This window comes from Tachypleus tridentatus, chromosome 4 (genome assembly GCF_004210375.1).
Source record: "Tachypleus tridentatus isolate NWPU-2018 chromosome 4, ASM421037v1, whole genome shotgun sequence".
NCBI classification, from domain to species: Eukaryota; Metazoa; Arthropoda; class Merostomata; order Xiphosura; family Limulidae; genus Tachypleus; species Tachypleus tridentatus.
The window spans coordinates 5456636-5480385 of record NC_134828.1 but is presented as its reverse complement, the minus strand read 5'-3'; the positions used below and the strand labels follow the sequence as shown (position 1 = coordinate 5480385).

Here is a 23750-nt window from a genome sequence, read left to right as displayed (position 1 = left end):
TTATGCTCAGTCATTTGAAATAGTTGGCATCTCTGTAAATTAGGGACGGCTAGCGCAAATAGCCCTCAAGTAGCTTTGCGCGAAATTCAAAACAAACAAACAATGTTAGACACACACACAAACTTGAAGTCACAGAGCAGTTAAAAATGTTTAATAAAAATAGGCAAATGGCCATGCAACCCATATGAATGGAGGTCTCGCAAAATGCCGTACCTCCATGTAGTATTGTAAGCTTTCTCAAGGTTAAAGAATACTGAAACAAAATGTTACTACTTGAGAACGGCTTCTCTGATCAACGTTTGAAGTCGAATATGGTGGTTCACAGTGGAGCACTGTCGTCGGAACCCATATTGAGTGGGCGAGAGAAGGTTGTTTGATTCGAGGAACTATACAAGAAGAGCATTAACTATTCTCTCTAAGATCTTACAGAGACAACTCATCAAATCAACTGGACAGTAGTTTTGAAGGTATCTTGGGATCCTTCCCAAGCTCATGAAAAGAGAGGTCAGTAGCCTGATGCCAAGCATCAGGAAAAGCATTTTCCTGCCAGATCTGGATAAAACAACCTCAAGATTAGCAAGAGAATCAGGAGAGGGATGACACACCATCCCGTAGTGAATATAATCAAGTCTGACTGATGTACTGCCAGACCAATGGAGAGCAAGCTTGACTTCCACCACTGTAAAGGAGCGATTATACTCATAGAGATGATCAGTCTAAAAGGAAAGAGATTACTGCTCTGTTCGAGTCTTGATGGTTAAGAAGGTGAGAGATGAGAAAGAAGTGCTAAATGCATGAAAACATTTCGCCGAGAGTATTGGCGATGTTCTGGGCATTAGCAACTTCTTGGCCATCAGATAGCAAGATCGAAAGAGGGTTAAACTTTCGAATCTTTTCCTATGTGACTTTGGACTTGTGGTCAAAGAGATGTTAGTTATGAACTTAATCCAAGATTCCTTCTGGCTTTTACGTCCTACCTGCCGAGCACGTGCACGAGCTCACTGGAAAGCGATGCAATTTGAAAGTGTGGGACACCTGCAAAAGGTATCTTAAGCCCGTTTTTGAGTCTTCTGTGCCATTGGGTTGGCAGGATTCCCCCATGGACAAGAATACCGGGGAAAACGTGTCGAGGTTATGAATAGATTCAGTATCTGCTTGTACAATACAGTCAGTTACTGCTTCCACGCAGTTGTCTATCGATGGCTTACAGATGATGGCAGGTTCAAGTTCTGAGAGAGCAGTGAAAGATAGCCTGTTGGCTTGGTCCAGCTTTCACCATGACACGCAGGTCGGGTGACATCGACCATGATAGGAAAATGCTCACTGCCCTGTAGGTCACTGTCAACCCCTAAGAGAAATGAAAAAAAATGAAAGGGAGCAGATAGTGAGATCAATAGCAGTAAAAGACTTGCTAGGTGTGTGAAAATAGGTATAAGAACCAGTTTTGAAGAGAGAAAGGTTGTGATTTTAGAGCATACAACCCACGGAAGGAGCCCTTCCATCAATATCAGCACCACCCCGGAGGTGGCTATGTCCATTAAAGTCCCCCAGGATTAAAAAGGAAGACGACAACTGATCAGTAAAAGCATAAAGGTCTGATTGATCACAGGTGTCTCCAGGAGACAGGTAGAGAAAACAAAAAATAATGGTGAAAGCCAAGGAAACATGGATAGCTATGGCCTCTAAAGTGTATTCAGTGGCAAAGACAGAATGATCATATGTTGATCGACCAGCAGTGCCACCCCTCTATGCACTCATCCATCACACGATCTGTCATTTCTGTTCAAAGAAAACTGCCGTAAGGTAATTGTATCAACAGGTTTCAGAAATATTTTCCTGCAAGCAAAGACACATACAATGGTAAGAATCAATCAACACTTTAATGTCATCCAAATTAGAACACAAACCTCGATTGTTCCTCTGTATCAAAGTGGCTATTTTTACTAATGTAAAAAAAAAAAAAATTGGGCAAAGAGTCCTTCTGTTTTCGACCACGTCGTTTCTCTTTATTAGGTTTATTGACCTCCATGAATCCTGCCTGGAGTCGAGTGGGCAAGTTTTTGTTAGTATATGAAGATTCCAATGGCTGAGGGCGTGAATAAATAATCGCTCTGCATCTCGGTGCCGAAGAAGAAGATGGACACGAGGAAACGCCAAAAGTCAGAGCCAAGAGACGTGGATCTGGGGAGTTACTGGAAGGAATGGTAGGGATCAAGTTAGGAGGTGACATTGACTCGTAAACTCTCTTAAGCATGGAGTGCAAAAGATTTTTACGTGGTTTGAAAACTACTCTACAAAAGACTCAGAGATATCTGTCTTCACTCCCACTGCAGCATTGTAATGGAGTGTAGCAGCATACGTCCAAGATGAAGTGGTGGACAGTAACTTTCGACCTCGGGGTAAAAAATGTTGTCAATCGTTTTCAAACACTGTACCTCTTTTTTTCTCTATCTACCTAGGGCAAGAACTAAAGTAAGAGGGGTGGGAGCCTATTTCGCACTCGTAGGCATCAAGGTCCTTGTTACCACAATAGGCACATGTCAAGGAACCACAACATGATGTATTCAAATGACCGAATTACAGAAATTAGAAACATCTGAGCGAGTTTGGAAGATATGGCCGTATTTTGCAAATTAGATTACCTGTCTTGATGGTGTCTGGTGAACGTGGTGATATAAACGTCAAAATGATGACATTGGCCAGCAGTATAATTCCATCTTTACGAGTGGAGATATGCCTCACTGCAGAAACTCCTTGGGTGAAGAAACTAGTAAGGATCTCTGACACGAGGATGTTCTTCAAATCCCTCTCTATAGTAACTCCTCGTGAAAAATTCTAAGAAGCATGGGTAGTAACCTTAATGGGTATATCTGTAAAGGCCTTCGATTTAAAAAGGAGTTCGCTGTGTTTTGGAATCGATGTTTCCATCAAGATGTCCCCAGAACGTCGCTTTTTGACTGACTTAAGAGGGCCATCAAGCCCCTCTAGTTCCTTCTGAATAAAAAAAGGGAGACATTTTTCCTAAAGATTTGTCTGATAAATATTGTAATATCAGAACATGAGGTACAGATGTTGAAGTAGTTGAAGATTACTGTTTAGAACCTTCAGGAAGTTGTCATTTACTTTTGTTATTTTTTCACTATTTTATTTTGATTTTTTTAGGGAATCCATAATAAAGAAAGAATATTACAGTATCCACTGACTACACCAACTATAGAGTCCTACGAGGGGACGTACTACAATACCAAACAAGGACATTGAAACAATGCCTGGGTTTCGTAAGTATGAGACAGAATGTTCACACACCCGTTATGAACGTCAAAGCACTGGTACTCGTTTAATCCTAGTCCAAGTGGACCAGCCAATTGACCCTGAGGGGCCCATTCCAAGGCCACCCACCTGCAGGAATTCAAGAACAAAGTGGTGTGCTATGGTTGGATTTCTCAACCACCATAACTCTCTCCTCCCCTTTGCGGGTCACAAACACAGCAAACATGTGGGTAAATATTTAGATTCCAGAGAATGTAAACTGAAAGAACAGTGCTTTCTCTGGGAGGTCCCCTCACTTTGTACAGGAATCCACACCAGAGAGAAATATGATAGTACTGTCTGTTGTACGTCCATGTAAATACTTCTCAGGAAGTGGATGGATCTTCACCGAAATTAGTATGGTAGCTCATTAGGCCGATGAGAAAAAACACAGAAATTTTCAATTCTGCAATTTACAGTTTTTATGGGTGTTTTTGCGTTGTTTTACTTCGCCCGTTTTGATAGATTTTCACCAAATGAGAAGATGCTTACAAATTTACGATATCACATTTTGTTTTGCTGGTTTTAAAGATGTTTTGGTTTATTTTTTAAATTAAATATATAAAGAAAATAACTTTTCATGGCCTAAAATAACTTTTTCTTAATCCTGAATTTATGTAACTTCCTTCAAGGCACGGGTACTTCAGCTAGTATTACATATAATTTAAGAACAACAAGAAATCTCTTTGTCCATTTTGATATTTCATCGTGTAAATTAACCTTTAAAATAAAAGTAAAGCACTCATAAACAACCACTGTCATTCAAATATTTATCACGCTTTCCCTTAAGTTCTTTTCAATTAAATGTATTCAACACATTTCAGGTCATCCCATTCCAAAGGCCAACCAACCTGTTATAAAAATAAAGCTGCTTTAATTGAAAATGATTCTGCTAAAATGTAATTTAGTTTCCTGAGTCTCGTTACTAAATACAACAACCTTTCCATCCTAAGTATCATTCTAGAAAGATCTTCCATAAATCTCTTCAAAAATCGTATGTCCTTCCTAATAAATGTCACCAAAGACTAAACGCAATACTCCACACGTGACATAACCAATGATCTAAACAATAAATTTATAATGTCTTTATACAAGTATTCAGTATTTTTGTAGATACAACCTAAAACCCTATTTGATTTGCCGTTGACAACAACACACTGTTATAAATGACTTTATAGACTGATCAACTATAGTGTCAAGAGTCTTTTCTTCCATAACTGTGTTTAAATTATAATTTTAATTCAAATTGTAATATTCAACATGATTTAGCTTGCATTAATTATAATACAAACCCATCTGCATATATTCGCCCAACTAATCAATTAATTTATTTTCTTTTGTAAAGTAGCAACATTCTCCTCACAGTCTGCAACACCCAAAACTTTAATTTGATTAGTATATCAAAATTATACATATATATATTACATTTCTTCGTCTATGTTATTGAATGAATCATGAAAAAGCAAATGTCCCAACACTAAGACCCTGCAGTACTACACTTGTAACATTTTACCACTTTGACTGAACTCCATTTACAACAGGCCCTGCATGGCTAGGTGGTTAAGGCACTAGACTCGTAATCCGAGGGTCGCGGGTCCAAATCCCAGCCACACCAAACATGCTCGCCCTTTCAGCCGTGGGGGCGTTATAATGTTACGGTGAATTGCACTATTCGTTGGTAAAAGAGTAGCCCAAGAGTTGGCGGTGGGTGATGATGACTAGTTGCCTTCCCTCCAGTCTTACGCTGCTAAATTAGAGACGGCTAGCGCAGATAGCCCTTGTGTAGTTTTGCGCGAAATTTGAAGTAAACTAAACCATTTATAACAATCGTCTCTTTTCTTCCATTCAGAAAATTTGTATCCAGTGAATCACCTTATCCCATGATTTGAAAAAATAACTTTTATAGCAAGCCCTTTAAGCGACATTTTATCAAATACTTTCTGAAAATCAAATACACTAAATCTACACACTTGTCTTCATCAACGCAATCAGTAACATTTCCAAAGAATGCCAAAAGGTTAGTAAGGCAAGAATTTTCTCTCAGTGAAATCAAATTGACTATCCAATATAATTCTAAACTTTGTAAAATGACTTTGCAAAGCATCTCTTATTCTTCTTTCCAAAACTATTCCTACAAATGATGCAAGGTTAACTGGGTCAATTATATTACATTCCTTGAAAACAACAGTAATGTAAGCCAACTTGTAATCTTCTGACACCTGTTTACTATTCAAAAGCTTACAAAATATAGTAGCAAATTGTTTATATATCCAGTTTTTAACCTTCATCCAAACCTTTAGTGAAATATTATGTGGATTAAGAGTTTTATCATTCTTTAAACTTTCTAATATTTCTTTAACAAGTTCAAAATTAATGTGATCACTTTATTTGATCTTATTTTTATCTAGCAATTGTTGAGAATAAGGAACATTGTTTAAACCTTCATTAATAAATATTGAAGAAAAATGAAATTTAAAAACCCAGCTATTTCGTAATCATCAGATATGAGCTATTTGTTTTGATTTACCCAACTAAAATAGTGTTTAGTTAACATTCAACATAGAAACTACTCCAGCTCTTTGTCATACTTTCTCCCTGTTAAATAGTCTATGATGTTGTATTTCAAAGAAATTTTTGTCATCAAAACTCCTAACGTTAACACGATTTCAGTTATTCCCTTTAGATCAAAATCTTTCATTTCGATTAGTGCTCATAAAGTCATCTGTTTTACTTATACTTCTAGCATTGCCTTAATTCTAATTTAATCTATTATTAAAACTACTTATGTACTTTGCTCCAACATCACAAGTTTTTCAATATCAGGTTTTTTGTTTAGTATTTTTATCCTCTCTGCTGTCTAGCTCTTTACTAAAGCTGCTCTTACAACAACAATAAACTTCATAGAAATATTTATTTCAAGAAAACGTATAACAGCGTTTCATGTTCGTAGAATATTATCACGTCTAATACAACCTGTGATATTTTTATTAATGGTCATATTACGCCCTGCTTTGCACGATCTTTTCTCTCTCTCTTATTCCAGATAGTTATAAAATTTTATATTTTTATCGTAAAAAAAAATAAGAATTTTTGTAAAGGAAGTCTAAATCGTTTTATTAATTTTCTAATTTTTCATATTCTAAAGAGTTTCACGAATTACTTCAAAACGTAAATAATAAATATGAGATCACTATAATATTAGAAAAAAAGAGTAAACAATTTCAGTGTTCTGCAATTTTACATCCTGTTACTTAACAGTTATTTGTTGTTTTATTTGATTTTTTATTTATTTATTTTATTCATGTTTGTATTCATGGCAAAGCTGCTAAGAATATCTGTCGCCATTACTGATTTAGAACTACCCAAGCAAAGGTCCATCCACTCATAGCAAGTACTTAGGAAAATAAAAAGATAATCTAAACCAGGGGTATCTAGAGATCCTCAAATCCCGCTCGAGATTTAATGATTTAGATTCAAGACAAAAAATCTTTGGAATCTATTTGAGTATTTAAATGGGTTACACTTACTGTATCACCTCAAGAAAGTCGGAAGACCTGCGATTTTAGATAGTATCTAGGCAAGGATCTGTAGCTCCAATGCCTGAGGATTGGTTGGAAAGAGAGTACCCCAAGAAAACCCATCTTTACTGATTAGACACCGATACTCTACCTGACGAGTGTCCGAAATGCCATGAAAATAGAGAAGAAAGAAAAGATTAGTAACTATACGTGAATATATTGATTTATAGTTGTCTAAAATGGACTATTTTTAAACATAGATTATTTTAGGCTAAGAAATAATTTAATACATTCGTTGTCAGAGTTATCATCGTCGCTTGAAGGATGTTTTCGGAATGAGGACCATAGTTCTGTCAAGAAAAAGTTGAGTGTCTCGTGATGATGAGAAACCCACTTGAAGTAAAAATGTATCTCAGAACGACAGGTATTGGTATTAACACTTTTACCAAAATAAAGCAGAGAACAACGTTTCAACCTTCTTAGGCCATCTTCAGGTCGAAATGTTGTTCTCTGCTTAATTTTGGTAAAAGTGTTAATAACATATTAGCCGTCCTGAGATACATTTAAATCTAGTGTCTCGTAGGCAAGTTTGTAAAGATAGGGGGTGGGCTCCGTCAGGCGGTTTCTTCTGGTTGGTTTCTCCTGTGATGCTATTTCGAGCTGGATGTCTGCTTGAGTTTCTTTATTCCTAATTATCATTCGAGTCTGGATTTGTCAGTCCAGTGCCGTTGGATTTTCGGAATATGTTTTTGTGTTCTGGGTTTTGATGTACTGTGTCTGTGGTTATTTGTCATTGTATATCTGGCTTTGCTTATCCGTGGTAGATGCTTAATAGTCGTGGAAGTGCTGACCAGGGTTGGTCACTAGTATTTGTATTTTTTGGTATGGTCTTTCGGCTCTAAAATGAAATGAGCGTTCATTAGTTAGAATTTATTTTGCTGTTTGGTTTTAGATTATCAAAGAAAACAGGAAAAACTAGCACGTTTCATTCCTATGACTGACACATGTATTATAAGTCTTATGGAGTCTTAAGTTGCAGACTAATTCCTGTTTTCCGCAGTCTTCTTGTAGGTTTAGCATCAGGCGGACATTAGACATGCGTGACTTGTCGTGGATGGTAATCGCTTGATAATCCATCGAGAATAACTAATTTTGTTAGCTCTGCCGAGTCGAAAGTCTGTGAATTTCCTCCGCATTACTATCTATGTCTCTTGTCTCTGGTCTCTCTCATCCAAGCTAAGGGATTGACTCTCACTCTTATGTGTTTATGTCTTACAATACAAGAACTTCAGAGCTGTACAATACAGTCAACCTGTATCATAGTTCCTTTCTAACAGTGTAATTGACTTCACATTTCACATCTAGCAAACTGGTAGTCATTCAACTGTTCTGAAAATAGAACAAGACATTAGGGTTTATACCAATCATGTGAGTTGTATTTATTAATTACAGTTGAATTCGTAAATTTTAGAGTAGTTGAACAAAATAGTGTAATTCACTTTCGAAAATGAAATATCTGAGACAATCTGTGAAGCAGTGAACAAAAATTTAAAATAAAAATGTTTCGAAGCCAGCTGTCTTATAACCACACTTTAAGTCAAACATGTATTTCTAAAAGCAAGCTATGCATGTAGATCAGCATTAAAAGAGTGATTATCGTGGGTTAGTTAATGCATTGTTTTCCGTCGTAGTTTTAAACTCTTTTATCAGTTGGTTAACAAAAAATGTTTACCAATTTTTGAGCAAAGTTTGTATCTCTAGTCTAATGACTATAAGTGACATTAAAAACAGTAAAATGCTGAGTACTAAAAATAAAAATTTATATAAGTTTTAATAATAGAAAATATTGTTGTTTATTATTACGCACAAAGCTACACAAAGCCCTATCTGTGCTCTGACTAGTACGTGTACTGAAACTCGTTTCCAGCTCTATAAGTTTACAGACATAACAAAGTGCCACAGAACGATACTAAAATATCGTACCTGTTTTGAAAATAAACCTCACTTACTTCAAAACTTAACTTGTAATAAAATAAAGAAGTTTAAGGTTTGAGACATGGTGTTAACATTATTTCCTCATGCCACAAATCCTTAGTTTAACATGATACCACATGTAAAAGCTGTAATATTTAGGAGAGTCAAAATAAAAATTTGTAATTTGGGGAAATAATGTCAACACCATGTCTCAAACCTTAAACTTGTTTTTTTTTTAACTTTTTTGCGATTGCATTTTCACAGTCTTGTTTCTGTAATTTTCGTCCCCTCTCAGTGGTTGCTGGGCCACCGACTACGGACTTATACCGGTAGAAACCTGATTTCGATACCCGTGATGGACAGAGCATAGATAACCCATTGTGTAGTTTTGTGCTTAGTTCCAAACACTCAGGTCCCGGCATGGCCAGGTGGTTAAGGCACTCAGCTCGTAATCCAAGAGTCGCGTATTCGAATCCTCATCACACCAAACATGCCCGCCCTTTCAGCCGTGAGGGCGTTATAATGTAACGGTTAATCCAACTATTAATTTGTCGACACAGAGCCCGTTTGCAATAGTAGAAGGGAGTTGTTCAGTGATGGAATTAATCTTTATAATGAAAAGTGTGACACTCTAGGCACAACCCCGAGGGACTATGAGTTCCTGTAAGAAAGATCGGGAAAATGTCAGACACAGCCTGGCATGGCCAAGTGTGTTAAGGTATTCGACTCCCGGTCGCACCAAACATGCTCGCCCTTTCAGCCGTAGGGGCGTTATAATGTTAGGTCAATTCCACTATTCGTTGGTAAAAGAGTAGCGCAAGAGTTGGCGGTGGGTGGTGATGACTAGCTGCCTTCCCTCTAGTCTTACACTGTTAAATTAGAGACGGCTAGCGCAGATAGCCCTTTTGTAGCTTTGCGCGAAATTCAGAAGGAAAAAAACAAACAAATCAAACACTCAATCAATCTGTATTTTTTAGGATCCCTGTTGCACCTTTTTAAATTAATAATTTTTAATAATATTGTCTAAGTGTAAAATACACTTTAAAATTAAAATGCTATATAGTTTTTTAAGACAAAAATAATCTGACGGAAAACTATAACTTCTATAAGTACAACAAACAGTGTAATTAATTCCTAATATCTTATCACACTTTGTTATTTTTTACTACAAGTCGTTTAAGCGTCACCGTGCGGCAAACTGGGGTACTATGTGTTAACTTGCAAAATACCGTTCGGTACATATTTATGGTAGTGTTTTGTTAAGTGTTTCAAACGTAAGTATTATTTCAGTATATTTCGTGTTGTTTTTAACCGTTATAATAGTCTACATTATTACACGTAACTGTTAAGTAACTTACAGCTAGCATTAATTACAACATTATTAATGTTAGAAATTCTAAGAATTAATAATATGTATAATAATTTAGTACTATTACTATGATATTTGAGTAGGATAGATTCAACTTGGCCAACTTGCACTTGTCGGAACATGTTAACACGGAAACGACAAAAGCTTAAAAATTGACACGAAAAATATCATTAATTAATAATTTTAATACTGTTTGTATTAGGTTGGTGATGACAATAATAATATTTCGTTATTTGTCAAAGTTTTTTACTGTATTAATGAATGATGTATAAATTAAAATTCAAAGATGGTCTCAAAGTGAAAGTGAAACTTGAAAGTAAAGGGGAAGGAAAGTGTCGTATTGGTATATTGGTATCGTGCCCATTAATATAACCTTCTTTTGCAGAACATTTTGTAAATCTTTGTAGTTTTAACATAGAACATTGGTCAACAAAACAAGTTCGTTTTGTCCTAGATTCCTATTGTTTTTTGGGTCTTTCACCTGAGGTATTACTTGTGCTGTTTTGTGAGAAATTATTTGAAAAGTTGTTTATACTGTATGAAAATTAACAATGGCCTTTGCTGTTGACAGAATGTAACCTCCCTTCTTTCTGATAGCAATATCTGAGTTAATTATACTATTAAAATATTAACTTAGTATTTTTTTGTCATTTTATTTTTAAGTTAACATACAACTTAATGTTCAGGAACACTAAAGGATCTGTTGGTATAGCTAGGCTATTAAATAAAATATAAAAAAAAAAACATTTTAAAGTTTAAAGCTAGCCCTCACCTTCCTTATAGTTAACAAGCTTTCTCATAAACTTGCATAAATTTACTTCCTCCACAATATTCATTCTAAAGGCCAAAATTGTTCCTTGAACATGACTCCTAGCCTGTTAATATTTAATATATATTTGTGTCCCTTAGTACTACTATTCTTACTGTTAAGTATGAAAAAAGATACATCAACACTGTCAGATCCCTTAACAATCTTCAACACTTCATTCAGATACCCTTTATTTTTTATTTTTCAAGAAGAAACAATTTCAGATATCTTAACCTCTACTTGTGTCCATCTCAGTTACCATCAAAGTAATCTTCCTTTTTTAAGATTCCAACAATTAAATGTCTTTCTTAAGTTAAGGAGCCTAAGGCTGAACACAGTAAACTAAATGTGGCCGAACTAGTGACCTGTACAATGAAATTATAGGCCTCTAGACTTGTATTTGGTATTTCCATAGATGCAATCTAAACTCCTATTTGCCCTACCACTAGCAATGGCATATTGAGTCTGATCAACCAGTACAGTAATATCCTTTTCTTTCATGACACTGTTAAGGTTTATTCACATCCAAATTATACTTGTAGTTTAAATTATGATAACCCACAAGCAGTATCTTGCATTTATTATAATTAAAACCCATATGCCATTTATTTGTCCAAGTCACTTTGTGATCTAAACCTTTTTGCAAATCAGAAGCATCCTCTTCACATCCAGCAACATACAAGACCTTTATCAGCAAATTTAAGTAATTTATTGACCATTCTTTCATCTGTGTCATTAATATAAATCAAAAGGTGCAAAGATCTTAAGACTGAGCCCTTAGGTACTTGTAACATTAATCCATTTGTAACAACCCTCTGTTTGGTTCTCTCCGATTAACTAACTTATTCTCAATACGTATAATTTTTATAAGCATTTTATGTGACACCTTGTCAAATGCTTTCTGAAAATTCCAGATACACCAAATCTACACTGTTATATTCTCATCCACATAAACAGTAATTGTTTAAAAGGATGTCCAAAGATTTGTAAGGTAATCATTTTCCTAGTGAAATTGGATGTTGTCTATCCAATAAAATTTTAAACTTTGTTGAATAATTTTTACAACATCTTTTAACAGATGTACCAAAATTTTTCCTGCAACTAATCTAAGACTAATGGATGTATAATTACTGGAACAGTTTTTATCACCTTACTTGAAGAGAGGAATTACATTAGCTAACTTCCAATCCTCTGGTACCTGTTCATTATTCAAGGACTGACAAAAAAATAGTAGTAAGTGACTCACAAACCCAATCTTTAACCTTTTTCAAAACCATTGATAAAATATTGTATAATGTGCGAGATTTATCCTTTTTTAAACTTTCCAGTTTTTTATTAACAAACTTTCAATTTGTGTGATCATTTTCTTCAACTTTGTTTCCATGTAAACCATTCAAGATGAGGAATATTTCTTAATCTTTATTAGTAAAAACTTGAAAAAGCAAAATTTAATAACCCAGCCATCTTGTAATCATCAGATACTAGCCTTTCTTTATCATCCCTGAAGGATCCTATCTTCCTTCTAACATTATGTTTACCCTTAATGTATTTAAAGAAATTCTTACTGTTAATTTTTACATTTTCAGCCAACCTATTCTCATGCATCCTTTTGATGTCCTAATTTCCTGTTTCACTAACTTTCTTGATATTATGTAATCTTACAAACCTTCTGTCATACTCAATATAAACATCATTAAATTGTGATGCTTTTCTTTCGTTTTATCCTTTGTGAGCTAGCTGTTTTTAAGTTGCAGTCACCATTTTCTATCTATGAGGAATCTGTTTATCTTGAATATTTGAAAGTTTATCTTTAGAAATGTTACACATCTGTTCGGTGCCTACAAATAACTCAGCTACCCAATTCACATCAAGTGATTCATGCTGCATTCCTTCTAAAATTTGCTTTTTTTTTGTAACCAACATTTCATTATTCCTTATCTCCATTTGCAACAGAATAGCAAACCTAATGGAGCACTTTATCATGTCTAGAGCTTAAATTTTTGGCCAGTTGTAATTAAAGATGTTTTATGCCAATCATCTTTTTGTACAATTTCTAATAATAACAATGCTGTAATTAGTGGGACTGTATTCTCTTAAATTTTCAAATAGACTAGAAAATTATTTTTTTAGTTAATGCATTCTAAACTTACTAGTTAGAAAATGTCATTAACATATTAAACATGCCAGAAAATCTTATTAAAACCTAGATACTGCATACATTTTTGCCTTTCTTATCAGTTACTTAATGAGTAAGAAAAGGTACATGGACAAAGTCACACCAGAAAATGTCTCTCCCAAATATTTTTCATATAGTCTACCTTTTTATTTGTTTTTTATTACTTTTTGTGAAGACATCTTGAAAGTTTGTTTCAATGTGCAAACTTAATTATGTTAGGAAAATTACTTCAAAAGAGCATTTGTTTCCAAATGTGAATCTAATTAGGTAGGTAATTATAGCTTATGTTTTTTAAGATGAGAAATTATGCAGTTTTAAAAAAATTAACACTTTGTTGCATAAAATTGGTATCTCATTAGAAGTGGTTCTGTTTCAATAAAACAATTGTCAAACACATTTTTCATTTGAATACAAGAGATTAAAAATTTCAGAAAAGATTGTAAAATACAAAATACATACTTGTACAAAAAAATTGAACACAAAACAAAAATATGACAAATCAATACACATAAAAAAAAATGTAGAGCAATTGCTCACAGTTGAAACATCATTAAAAAAAAACTTGGATATTTATAAAAATTAGAGAAATTTTAGAGGTCATCTTGGTATGATTACCACATTCAAGTCTCATAATTTATCACAAAGTATGCATCTTATGCTTTATGAAAGTAATTAGTTTTTTACAACAACATACTAAATTTTTGAAAAACTATTTATGAATTGGAATGCAACATCCAAACATAGTTTGTTTTCAAGCAAGAGTTGGTAATCATGGAGGTCAGGCATTATCCTGGACATAGAAGAAAAGTATTTTCAAAGCCTTAACTTTGGTGTATTCTTCCCTTTGTTCAAATAGCATTGTATGAAATTAATCAATAAACCTCTGACTTGCAAAATGTTAGTGAAAAATATTATTGTAGAATCACAGTAAAGAAAAATGTAAAAAAAATGTGCTTTATTAAATTTTGGTAAAAGGTCCTAAGTACTTACTGTAAGGTCACTAAACTGTTTGCAAGACATTAATATTGGATTTTCTTATTTTTAATAGGCAAAATTTGGAAACTTGACAGTAACAGTTCTACTTCACCTGTTGATAAATTTTGTTTGGTAATGCCTTGTCATTTTAATAATAGAACACAATAAAACAGTTCATACATTACATTTAAAATACCATACTCATGTCTACATGGCCTGTATCACATTAGCCTTATTGATCCATTGTCACTACTTTCTTCCACGAAATGTGTGGCTTGAATATTTCAGCCCTCTAATAGCAGATTAAATAACTTTAGTATGTCTGTGAAATGTAGAGCTGTGAAATTTATATTAACTGATATTGGGAATGAGAAGTTTTATATTCAGAGTAGATTTCTGTGTAACCACTATGTTGTGAAAATTGTGAATTATAGAGGTCTAGAAGATAAACATTTAAAAATACATACCTCTAAACTACACAAATATACATGTCACTTTAAATCACAAACCTTTAACCATGCCCACAGTGATCAACATTCGATACAACTGTATTATGACTCTGCTTTAGTCCACAGTAGGAATACACTCAAATTGCACTGTTAGTTACAGGAAGAATATGTGAAGGTTACAATTAATAACTCATTTGGTTTCATAGCTTTTTGTGTGTGTGTGAAAGGTGCAAATTTTGCATTTAAGCTTCATAAGCAGTTTGTTTTTCATTTTGTATTTTTATAGCTAGCAAGGTTTTTTACTTGAATTTTATACAAATTGCCATTTGCTTATGATTTTATGACTACATGCTTGTAGGGTGTATTAATTCTTTAGTTAGTGAAATATTTATATACTTATTAACATTTGTAACCTATTTCTTGTGTTTTTGTTTTTGGGACCTTTTATTTGATAAATTGCCACTTTACTATTACCACTGGTTATATTTTGTTGATATATGGATTCCTTATTTTTGTAAAACTTTTTTATAAAAAAAATAATTGTTGTATAATCGTATACCTAAATAATATTTCCTTAAGTTTCAACCTACCTTGTTCATGTAATTACATTGTGTAGTTAGATATATGTAGTTTACAGTTTTATTTGTTACAATTTTTATTAATATGAATAGTATGCATCTTCATCCATATTCATAGACTTGCAGTAACTTGTGTTTTTAATTACTTGCCACCAAATGTTTTTTTTGTCTATTTAGTTTGTTTATTTTTATTTGTATGTAATAAAATTTAGTGATAATAGTTCTTGCATGATATAACAGTATATCAATATTAGTTGCAGATGTTATGTTCTTGTATCCATACCAATTATATTATGTATTAATTTTAATAGCAATGGCTCTTAAGTTTCAGAAGAAACTTAGCTATCAAGTTGATGTTTTACAGAAGTTTTGTTGTGTGTTTGTATCAAAGCAGATTCACTTTTTCTCTTTGCTAACTTGGTAATCACTGATGGGTCATGGGTGAAAGGCCACGTTTTCATGTTTGTTGGCCCACATTCATAATTTTATTGAACTACCTATTTATGAATTTATGTCATTAAGTTTGGTATTAAACTGTAGACCATAATTCAAATTCGTATATTATGGATTATTTAATATCTTTCAAAAATGAAAAGAAGAATGTACCTACAGATCAATTTTTCTGCATTTCATGGTATGTTGGATGTAGCATCAGTTCAGATAGATGTATTTGATGTCAAAATACAAAGGCTGTTTTGTACGAACTAGAAACTCAGCAATATTGACCAGCTAGAATATGAAACAACAACCACTCTTTGTTTGCTCATATAGAACATATGTACTGAATCAAACACAGTTGTTCCACTCACCTCTTTCTATCTTTAAAAATGATTTTTTTGTGTAAACTTATGTATATGACATATGAATAACCAAGTGAAAGCTCAGAATGCTCAGTTAGTAATAATTTTTAAGCCATTTTCAAATATAACAGCATCATTTCTTTCTTTTGAGACAAACCTTCATACTGGTAAATTGAATCTTTATCCTGTTCAGAATTTCGTATCTTTTTAGATCCAAATACAGCTTAGTTATTACATAAATTATAGTGGAATCCTGTGGTATTGATATGATAATTTCTGGTTTTTTTGGATACTCCTATATACATATAAAACATTCTTCACACAAGAAATTTCTTAAGGCCCAGCAAGCTACAACAAGCAGCAACTGAGTACAATGATCATAACAAAGAGATAAAATTGTTTGCTATACTTTATTTACTATTCTGTGTTTAAAGTAAAATAAGTTTAAGATATTATTTGTAAATAGTAATAATGTATATATATATATAATGTATAATAATTGAAATGTGACTGTGTATTACAAAATACTAGTCCACTAAAACACAACCATGACAGTTCACTTGGTAAAGTTTGATATTATTGGATAAGGTAACGTGAGCATACGTGTGCTATGTTATTGTAACTTCTGTATTGTTAGCCAGACACAGCTTAAAGGTCAGTATGTATAAATGTTTAATGTTATAAGATTTAAGCTATTTAGATTAAACGTTCATGTTTTTGCATTATAATTTGGATTAATTCTAGAATGAAAAAAAGCATAATTTATATTTATTTCTCAATGTTTAAGGTAGTTATGAGATCAGGCAAATTAACTGAACCCATAGAGATATGTTGGTGAAAATAACACAAAATATAGTTTTTTCTTAGGAAATGTTAGATAAAACTTTCTGAACATTATGAGGATTTCACATATGAAATTTTAAAATTTTTTGTCTAAATATATTTTTAATCTTAAAATGAAAATTATTTCCATTTTTGATCAAAATGCAAAAAGAAAAAAGCATGAACAAAACAACAAACTTTAAGACTCATAAAAAAAATCTGATATTTTGTTAACTTATCTATAACAAGCACAGAATGATTGAGGTTGGTTCCTGTGCTGATACATCAAGAATTTAATTTTTGTTGTTTTTTATCTATGAGTCAATACACACACGTTTGGTTGAACTTTGCTGTTGGTTAATTTGTTGATTTGTGTGTTTTCAGGCTAATCCAGGAATTTATATTTTTGTCTAGTATGTTTTAGTATGAGTTGCTTATAAAAATTATAAATTGGCATACAGCAAGCACCAGCTTTTCTCTCTATTATCAGAACCTCAAGTTACTGTCAGTCGTTACATCTCAAGAAATGCATGATTATTTATCATATAAAAAAATTGGCACACAGCAAGCACCAGCTTTTCTCTCTATTATCAGAACCTCAAGTTACTGTCAGTCTCAATAAATGCATGATTATTTATCATATAAAATATGAGTTATTGATAATCAACTCTAAGTACACATTGTTTTAATTAAATCAACATTTCATAAAGAATCCTGGAAGTTAATGCAACTATTTATTTAATAAAGAGTTATCTTTTAGATTTCAACCAATTAACATTCACACAAGTTGTTTGTCTCATTAAGTTCGTTACTAGTTTTGTTGTTTTCAATAATGTTTATGCACTAATATTTCCATAAATCTGATATAGACGTACTAGTCGCCTGTGTAATGGGGTAAAAAAGAAAATGTTTTTAAAAGTTAGAAACTAAACGCTGAAAAGATTTTTGTTTATCTCGCATGAGAAATTCTGGTTTTCAGCCAGAAGCCTCTTGAACAGTGACTTGACAAGAGATAAATCAGAAACACTCTTGCATAGAGCAGTGACTTGTGGGTAACAAAAGATAGAAACACTCTTGCATACTTCTGTTTTTGAATCCACAGTGAATAAATTAAAAATGTGGGAAACTCTTCTCTGCCATTAATATGATTCTTATCCTACATTTTAGGCCAGTTAGTTTCATGGCATAATGTAATCAACAGATGATGTCATTTTCTGTAAACATGTGACCAATTTAAATAGACATTAAAAGTGTTTTCATTGACAATAAGTATTGTGTGCAAAAACAATATTTAGTAAAAACTTCTGGCATGAGTGTTTTCAAAGATAATCAAAACATTTCCCACTTAATGAATCAGTAATGTAGAGACAAGAATACTGCTACCATTGTTTGTTTTTAAAATATACATGTATCCCCATTGTACTTGTATATATTAAATGAATTGATAGCCAGATAATGAAACCACGTTTTATTATAACTGGTAACATTAATGCTTTTAATTGAAATATATCAAAGAAATGATTAAGTAACCAGCTAGTCAATGTATTTATTTTGTTTCAATGTGATAAACATAAAGTTTATATTCAAAATTTGTTAACTAAACATTTGAATCATCAGAATATTTTACCATGGCCTATAAAACTCATTAAGCCTACCTTAGCTTAGTTAAGGATCTTTCAGTGAAGAAAATACCTGTAACTTTCAAAAATTTATATTTTAATGTGCAAATCATTTCAAAAACGAAAGAAATTATTACCTTAAATCAAAGCAAGTTATGTACTTACAACCTGAAATTCAACCACTACAACTAAATCCTTGTGTTTAAACTTGTGCACATTGTTTCATGACTTGAGGTAACCTTGTTGATAATGATACTTTTGTCCATAAACCCAATAATATCTCATAAGGTTTGGTCAGCTTAGAGGTTTGTTACTCATTAATACATATATTAAACTAACAATGTAAAATAATTTTTATAATAAAAGTATATTAATAACAAATAAATGGCTTGAACTAAAGAAGGAAATTATTTTAAAAACTTAACCCTGATGGAACATTCTAACTTTCCATAACACATCTTTTTATCAAATAGAACTCATTAAGCCACTTCTGTTTGAAAAAAATTGTTAAAAATTCTTAGCTCTTTACTTTTTCTGTCTTCATAACTTCCCTATGTAGATAACTGTGTAACAAAACAACAGCAGGTAAGTAGTGTGTCAAGATAGTATTTGGGTATGTAACAAAAATATCAGATAAGTAGTGTGTCAAGACAGTACATGGGTGTATAACAACAACTTCATCAGATATGTAGTGTTAAGACAGTAGATGGGTGTGTAACAAAAACAATAGCAGATACATAGTGTGTTAAGATAGTAGATGGGTGTGTAACAAAAATATCAGATAGGTAGTGTGTCAAGATTAGATAAGTGTGTAACAAAAACATCACCAGATAAGTAATGTGTCAAGGTGGGTGTGTAACAAAAACATCACCAGATAAGTAATGTGTCAAGACATTAGGTGGGTGTGTAAAAACATCACCAGATAAGTAATGTGTCAAGACATTAGGTGGGTGTGTAACAAAAACATCACCAGATAAGTAATGTGTCAAGACATTAGGTGGGTGTGTAACAAAAACATCACCAGATAAGTAATGTGTCAAGACATTAGGTGGATGTGTAACAAAAACATCAGATAAGTAATGTGTCAAGATTAGATAAGTATGATAAGATCTTAGGATTTAAAGGAGGGTTACTAAAATGGTATCTGAGATGTATGGGTTGCCATATGAGGAGAGTTTAAGATTTTTAAAATTGTTTTCACTTGTAAAAAGAAGTGCTAGAGGAGATCTGAGTGAAGTGTTTATATAAATTATTCTTTTATCTATGATTTACCAGTTTCTTACAACCTTGATAATAATGCTGGTTTCAAAAATGGTCCAAAAGTAAATATAAAAACACAACTGTTTGTCATGTTGTCTGTGGGTCTACATACAAAGTTAATTATTTTAGATACTATATTTTCAGTAATGTATACTTTAGCTAATCATAGATTTGAATAAGTCTGTAATTTTAAAAATTGTGTTATCTGAACTCAAAACTTTAAAGAAAAATCAATTTTTATTGAAAGATAAGTTATGAAATTATTTTGTCATTTTAGTTTAACGAGTTGTGTTTCTGTAAAAAGTGTAGTAACACAGAAGATTATTGTTAAAGTACTAAAATTGGTTAAACGGAAGAAGAAAAATGTTTTGAATATAGTATAGCATGGTAATTGAATGACATATAGTACTATGTTTGAAAGGAATAAAAAAAACACATGAAAATTAAACTTTATGTTAAAAATAGTTGTTTGTTATAAAGGCAATAAATTGTTATCATGGCAACCCTAATATTGATAAAAGTAAATGTTTTACCCCACCTCTTAATGTGTCACTGAACCAAGACTATATTCTACCAAATGTTAAACTCACCTTGCTTTCCTCAGAATACAACACATAGAAATCACGGATATTTATTATACTGATACTCCAGATATATTATCTTCTAAACTTCAATAAAATTACTTCTTACAATTCTTTGTTGAGGTCTTAGCCTGTTTCTAAAGGATAAGCTTTCTATCATGTATACCATTTCCAATAAATCAGTTTCTTTTCTTATTCAAAAGACCAGAACTGCTCACAAGTTTTCTGAGTAAGGTTTAATAAGTTTTATATATAGAGAGAATTACTTGTAATCAATATGTCTATAAGTATACCCAAATTAGTAGTTTTCATAAGTTAGTTAAAAAATCATATAAGATGGTAGTGAAATTTAGGTCCTGTGATGAAGCTATATTATCAATATACAGGAAGCTACTTCATCTCGACTTGCTTTAGTACACTGTTCCATGCGGGGTGTAAGAAATGGTGTGGAGATCCGAGATCCAAATGTGAAGAAGTAAGTTACATAGTCCTTTTCTGTCATGCATGTTGAAATTTATTGATTATTCTTAATTTCAAAGTTAATGTTCCTGTAAAACTATACACACAATGTCCTTGAATGATTTAATTTTTTTAACAGGATGTTCGTCTTTAGTTTTAGATAGAGATGTGTAATATTGAGTTTATAATTGATAAACCTCTTTGATACTTTTCAATTTAGATAGCAAGAAAGGAAACAATTAGAATTAAATTGTGATTATAAATAATAAATTACCCTGATAATATCTAGTACGATAAAAAGAGATGTTTCTGGATCCTCCATAAGGGGATACACAACCAGAAGTAAATAACCATCTATCACTTTAGTGGTGATTTATATCATATTATTTATAGAACTGGAGAGTTAGTGGAATTTGTTGATTAATTAATAAATGAGCTCACTTATTTCTTAATTTAAATTGGTTATTTTTACAAGACTAATCTTCAGTTTGTTTTGGCTTTCTTTAAAGATATTTTCTTTGTTAGTATTATTGATAACTTCTATTACAACAGGTTAGGACTGAGTTATGACTTGTTCAATGCTTATACAAAAATGTTTTAATATGCAACATAGTACGAAACCTATAACAACCTCAAAAAAACAATCAATGTTCTGCGCATTTCTCTATTTTGACAAGACTACTAAAAGTAAATAAACTAATTATTTTTTAAAATTCTTTGTCTTTAGGTTTTACCCATTAAGTTAGTAAAGATTCTCATCATAATATGTGTGACAGATGTTATGCAACTCTTGGAAAACATTTGTGAGAAAAACACCTCTTTTCAGAGATTAAAATGAATCATGAGTTGGTTTTTAACATAAAAAATATTTAATTGTAGATGCTTGGGAAATTTTAAATGATTTCATCATCAGTGTAAAAAATGTTAGTTATTTTTATGTGAGAATCTTTAAGGTGTTGTTGTCGGTATTGGTGGAAGTTTAAAAACGTCACATCATCTAAGTATAAATGATTTCAGCACTTTCAACTTCTGCATGCTGGGCATTAACTATCATCTACCATTTTTGATATATATTGTCTGTACAACCTTTTCATTGTATCTTGCTTAAGTAGCTCCTACCTTCTACAGTATTGGCCCTAAAAATTAACTAATAAATCAGAGGTAACTTGATTTATTCTTATATTTTATTTGTATATCTATATTTGTTGTAACACACTAAAACAGTATATGGCTCTTTGTTGCATGAATTCACAGGTTTCAAAGAGAAAAAGTTAGTTAACAAGCCATAAACAGAACAACTTTAGCTGTTTCTTCTGGGATGGAATCTGTAATGGGGGGAATAGGGGAATGACTATGTAAACCTGAATTAAAACACAAATGTACATGAAATATTGTCCATTTTAATTTTTCTTAATTAGGAATTCAGGATAAATCCAGAAATTCTCATCCCAGGTAATTAAGAAACCTTTACTCTAACTAAGTGCCTGTAGCAAGTGTTCAGAATCAGCCTTCTCAACTGACTGCAGACACAGGAAGTGGGTTACTGGGTAACATTCACTGTCCAAGTATCTTACATAGACTATCTCCTGCTCAATGTCAGTCATAATGCCAAAGAATAATGAGGTGTGCAGACAAGATCTGACATTAATTCTAATTGTTTCTGTAATATACTTCATAAAGATAACTGCTTGTTTGTCATTGGCATAATGTTCTGTTAAGTTTATACTGAAGTTGTGCTTCTGCAGCAACAGAAGCTCTTGAAAATTGCTGAATGGTTTGGCATTCAAAGCCATATAAAGGGCAGTCCTGAACAGCATAAGCAAACAGTCTTTCTCAGTCTGGTTAAGTTTGCTCAATTCTTTCATCATGGGAGTTAAATCAGGTGTTTCTTTTGCTCTCTTAACTTGACAACTTAGACTGTGGGTCCGACTGTTTTCATGCTCCTTAACAGCACTTGCTCTCAGGTTGGAAGATCCTGTTATGAAGGTGTTCTTCTGCCTTCCACTACTTTGGTCATATTCCTGACAAATTGAGCAAAACATTAGTCCAGTAGTATTATTATACTCCAGCCATGGTCGGCCTATATTCCATTCATCCTGGAAACGATGAGTAGGCTTAGCGCCAGTACTAGCAGTAACAGTTTTTGCTATAACACTTGGGCTTGGGTCAACAAACTTGGGTTTTTTCACTCGGGGTTCCATAGTGTTGTCTTCTGAGTCATTAATCTTGCTTGTGAAGCCAAACTGAAATAGATCGTGAGATTTTCCCATTTTTTTTCCATCAGACGCCATGGTCAGATCGTCGTGAATGTTTGGTAGTCACGTGGCTATCCGGGACGGCACAGATAAGGCGACCTAAAAAGCACATTTGTGAGTGTTCACGACTGTCTTTTAAAATTTGTTTTTTTTTGTCTTATCTTAAATCTTAAATTTTGCAAGTTATTTTCCATTCATTATAGAATATACTTTTAAGCAAAATCTTTGGGGTGTGCATACACAGCTTTTGCCTCACTTATTTTTGAGGGGACAATGTATTTGTTTCCGATATGTTAGGAATATGACCACCAGTCACGATGTCCGGGGATAGATTGGAAAGTGCTGGTCAAACTTGATTTTTTAACAGAGATGTCTGGCTTTAAATAGAAAATTTCAAACCCTGTGATATATTAGTTTGTATTTCAATGTGCAGTTGTCTGTAGGAGATCATGAACAAGTACCATGTAAGATATATACTTTTGTTTTTTAATACTAACCTTGTTTTTACAGAAGGTATATTTATATGATAGAAGGTATGTAAAGTCAAGTTATTAGAATGTTATACAATTTAAGAAATATGACCCAAGAATAGAGATGTGTTTTAGACTTTTTTCTGAATCTTAGGAAATCTAGAAATCGCTTTGAATGTTAGAAGTTGTTAGGGACTCAACCAGTCTTTCTGTGGTGTGGTTTGTTTAGTCCAGGAATAGTAGGGTCAAACCTGGAATTAGCTCTTAACAAATGTTTTATGATTGATTTTTACAACTTGGATGTGCTGATTCCAAATCTGAATGATGT

At 32.7% G+C, this 23750-nt stretch overlaps 1 protein-coding gene across 2 annotated transcripts in view; it reads left to right on the top strand.

Moving 5' to 3' along the window:
* Nucleotides 1-9939: 9939 nt before the first annotated feature.
* The window catches only part of LOC143248487 (serine/threonine-protein kinase Nek7-like), a 50761-nt gene continuing 36950 nt past the window's right edge, over nt 9940-23750 (top strand). The window contains exons 1-3 of one of the 2 annotated variants that reach the window (XM_076496895.1): nt 10031-10075; nt 12057-12211; nt 20625-20713. In XM_076496895.1, coding sequence (XP_076353010.1) covers nt 20664-20713 — 50 coding nt within the window. In that variant the 5' untranslated portion in view covers nt 10031-10075; nt 12057-12211; nt 20625-20663. Of the gene's footprint in view, nt 10076-12056; nt 12212-20624; nt 20714-23750 lie in introns of both variants that reach the window. The other variant, XM_076496894.1, reaches the window with a different exon arrangement.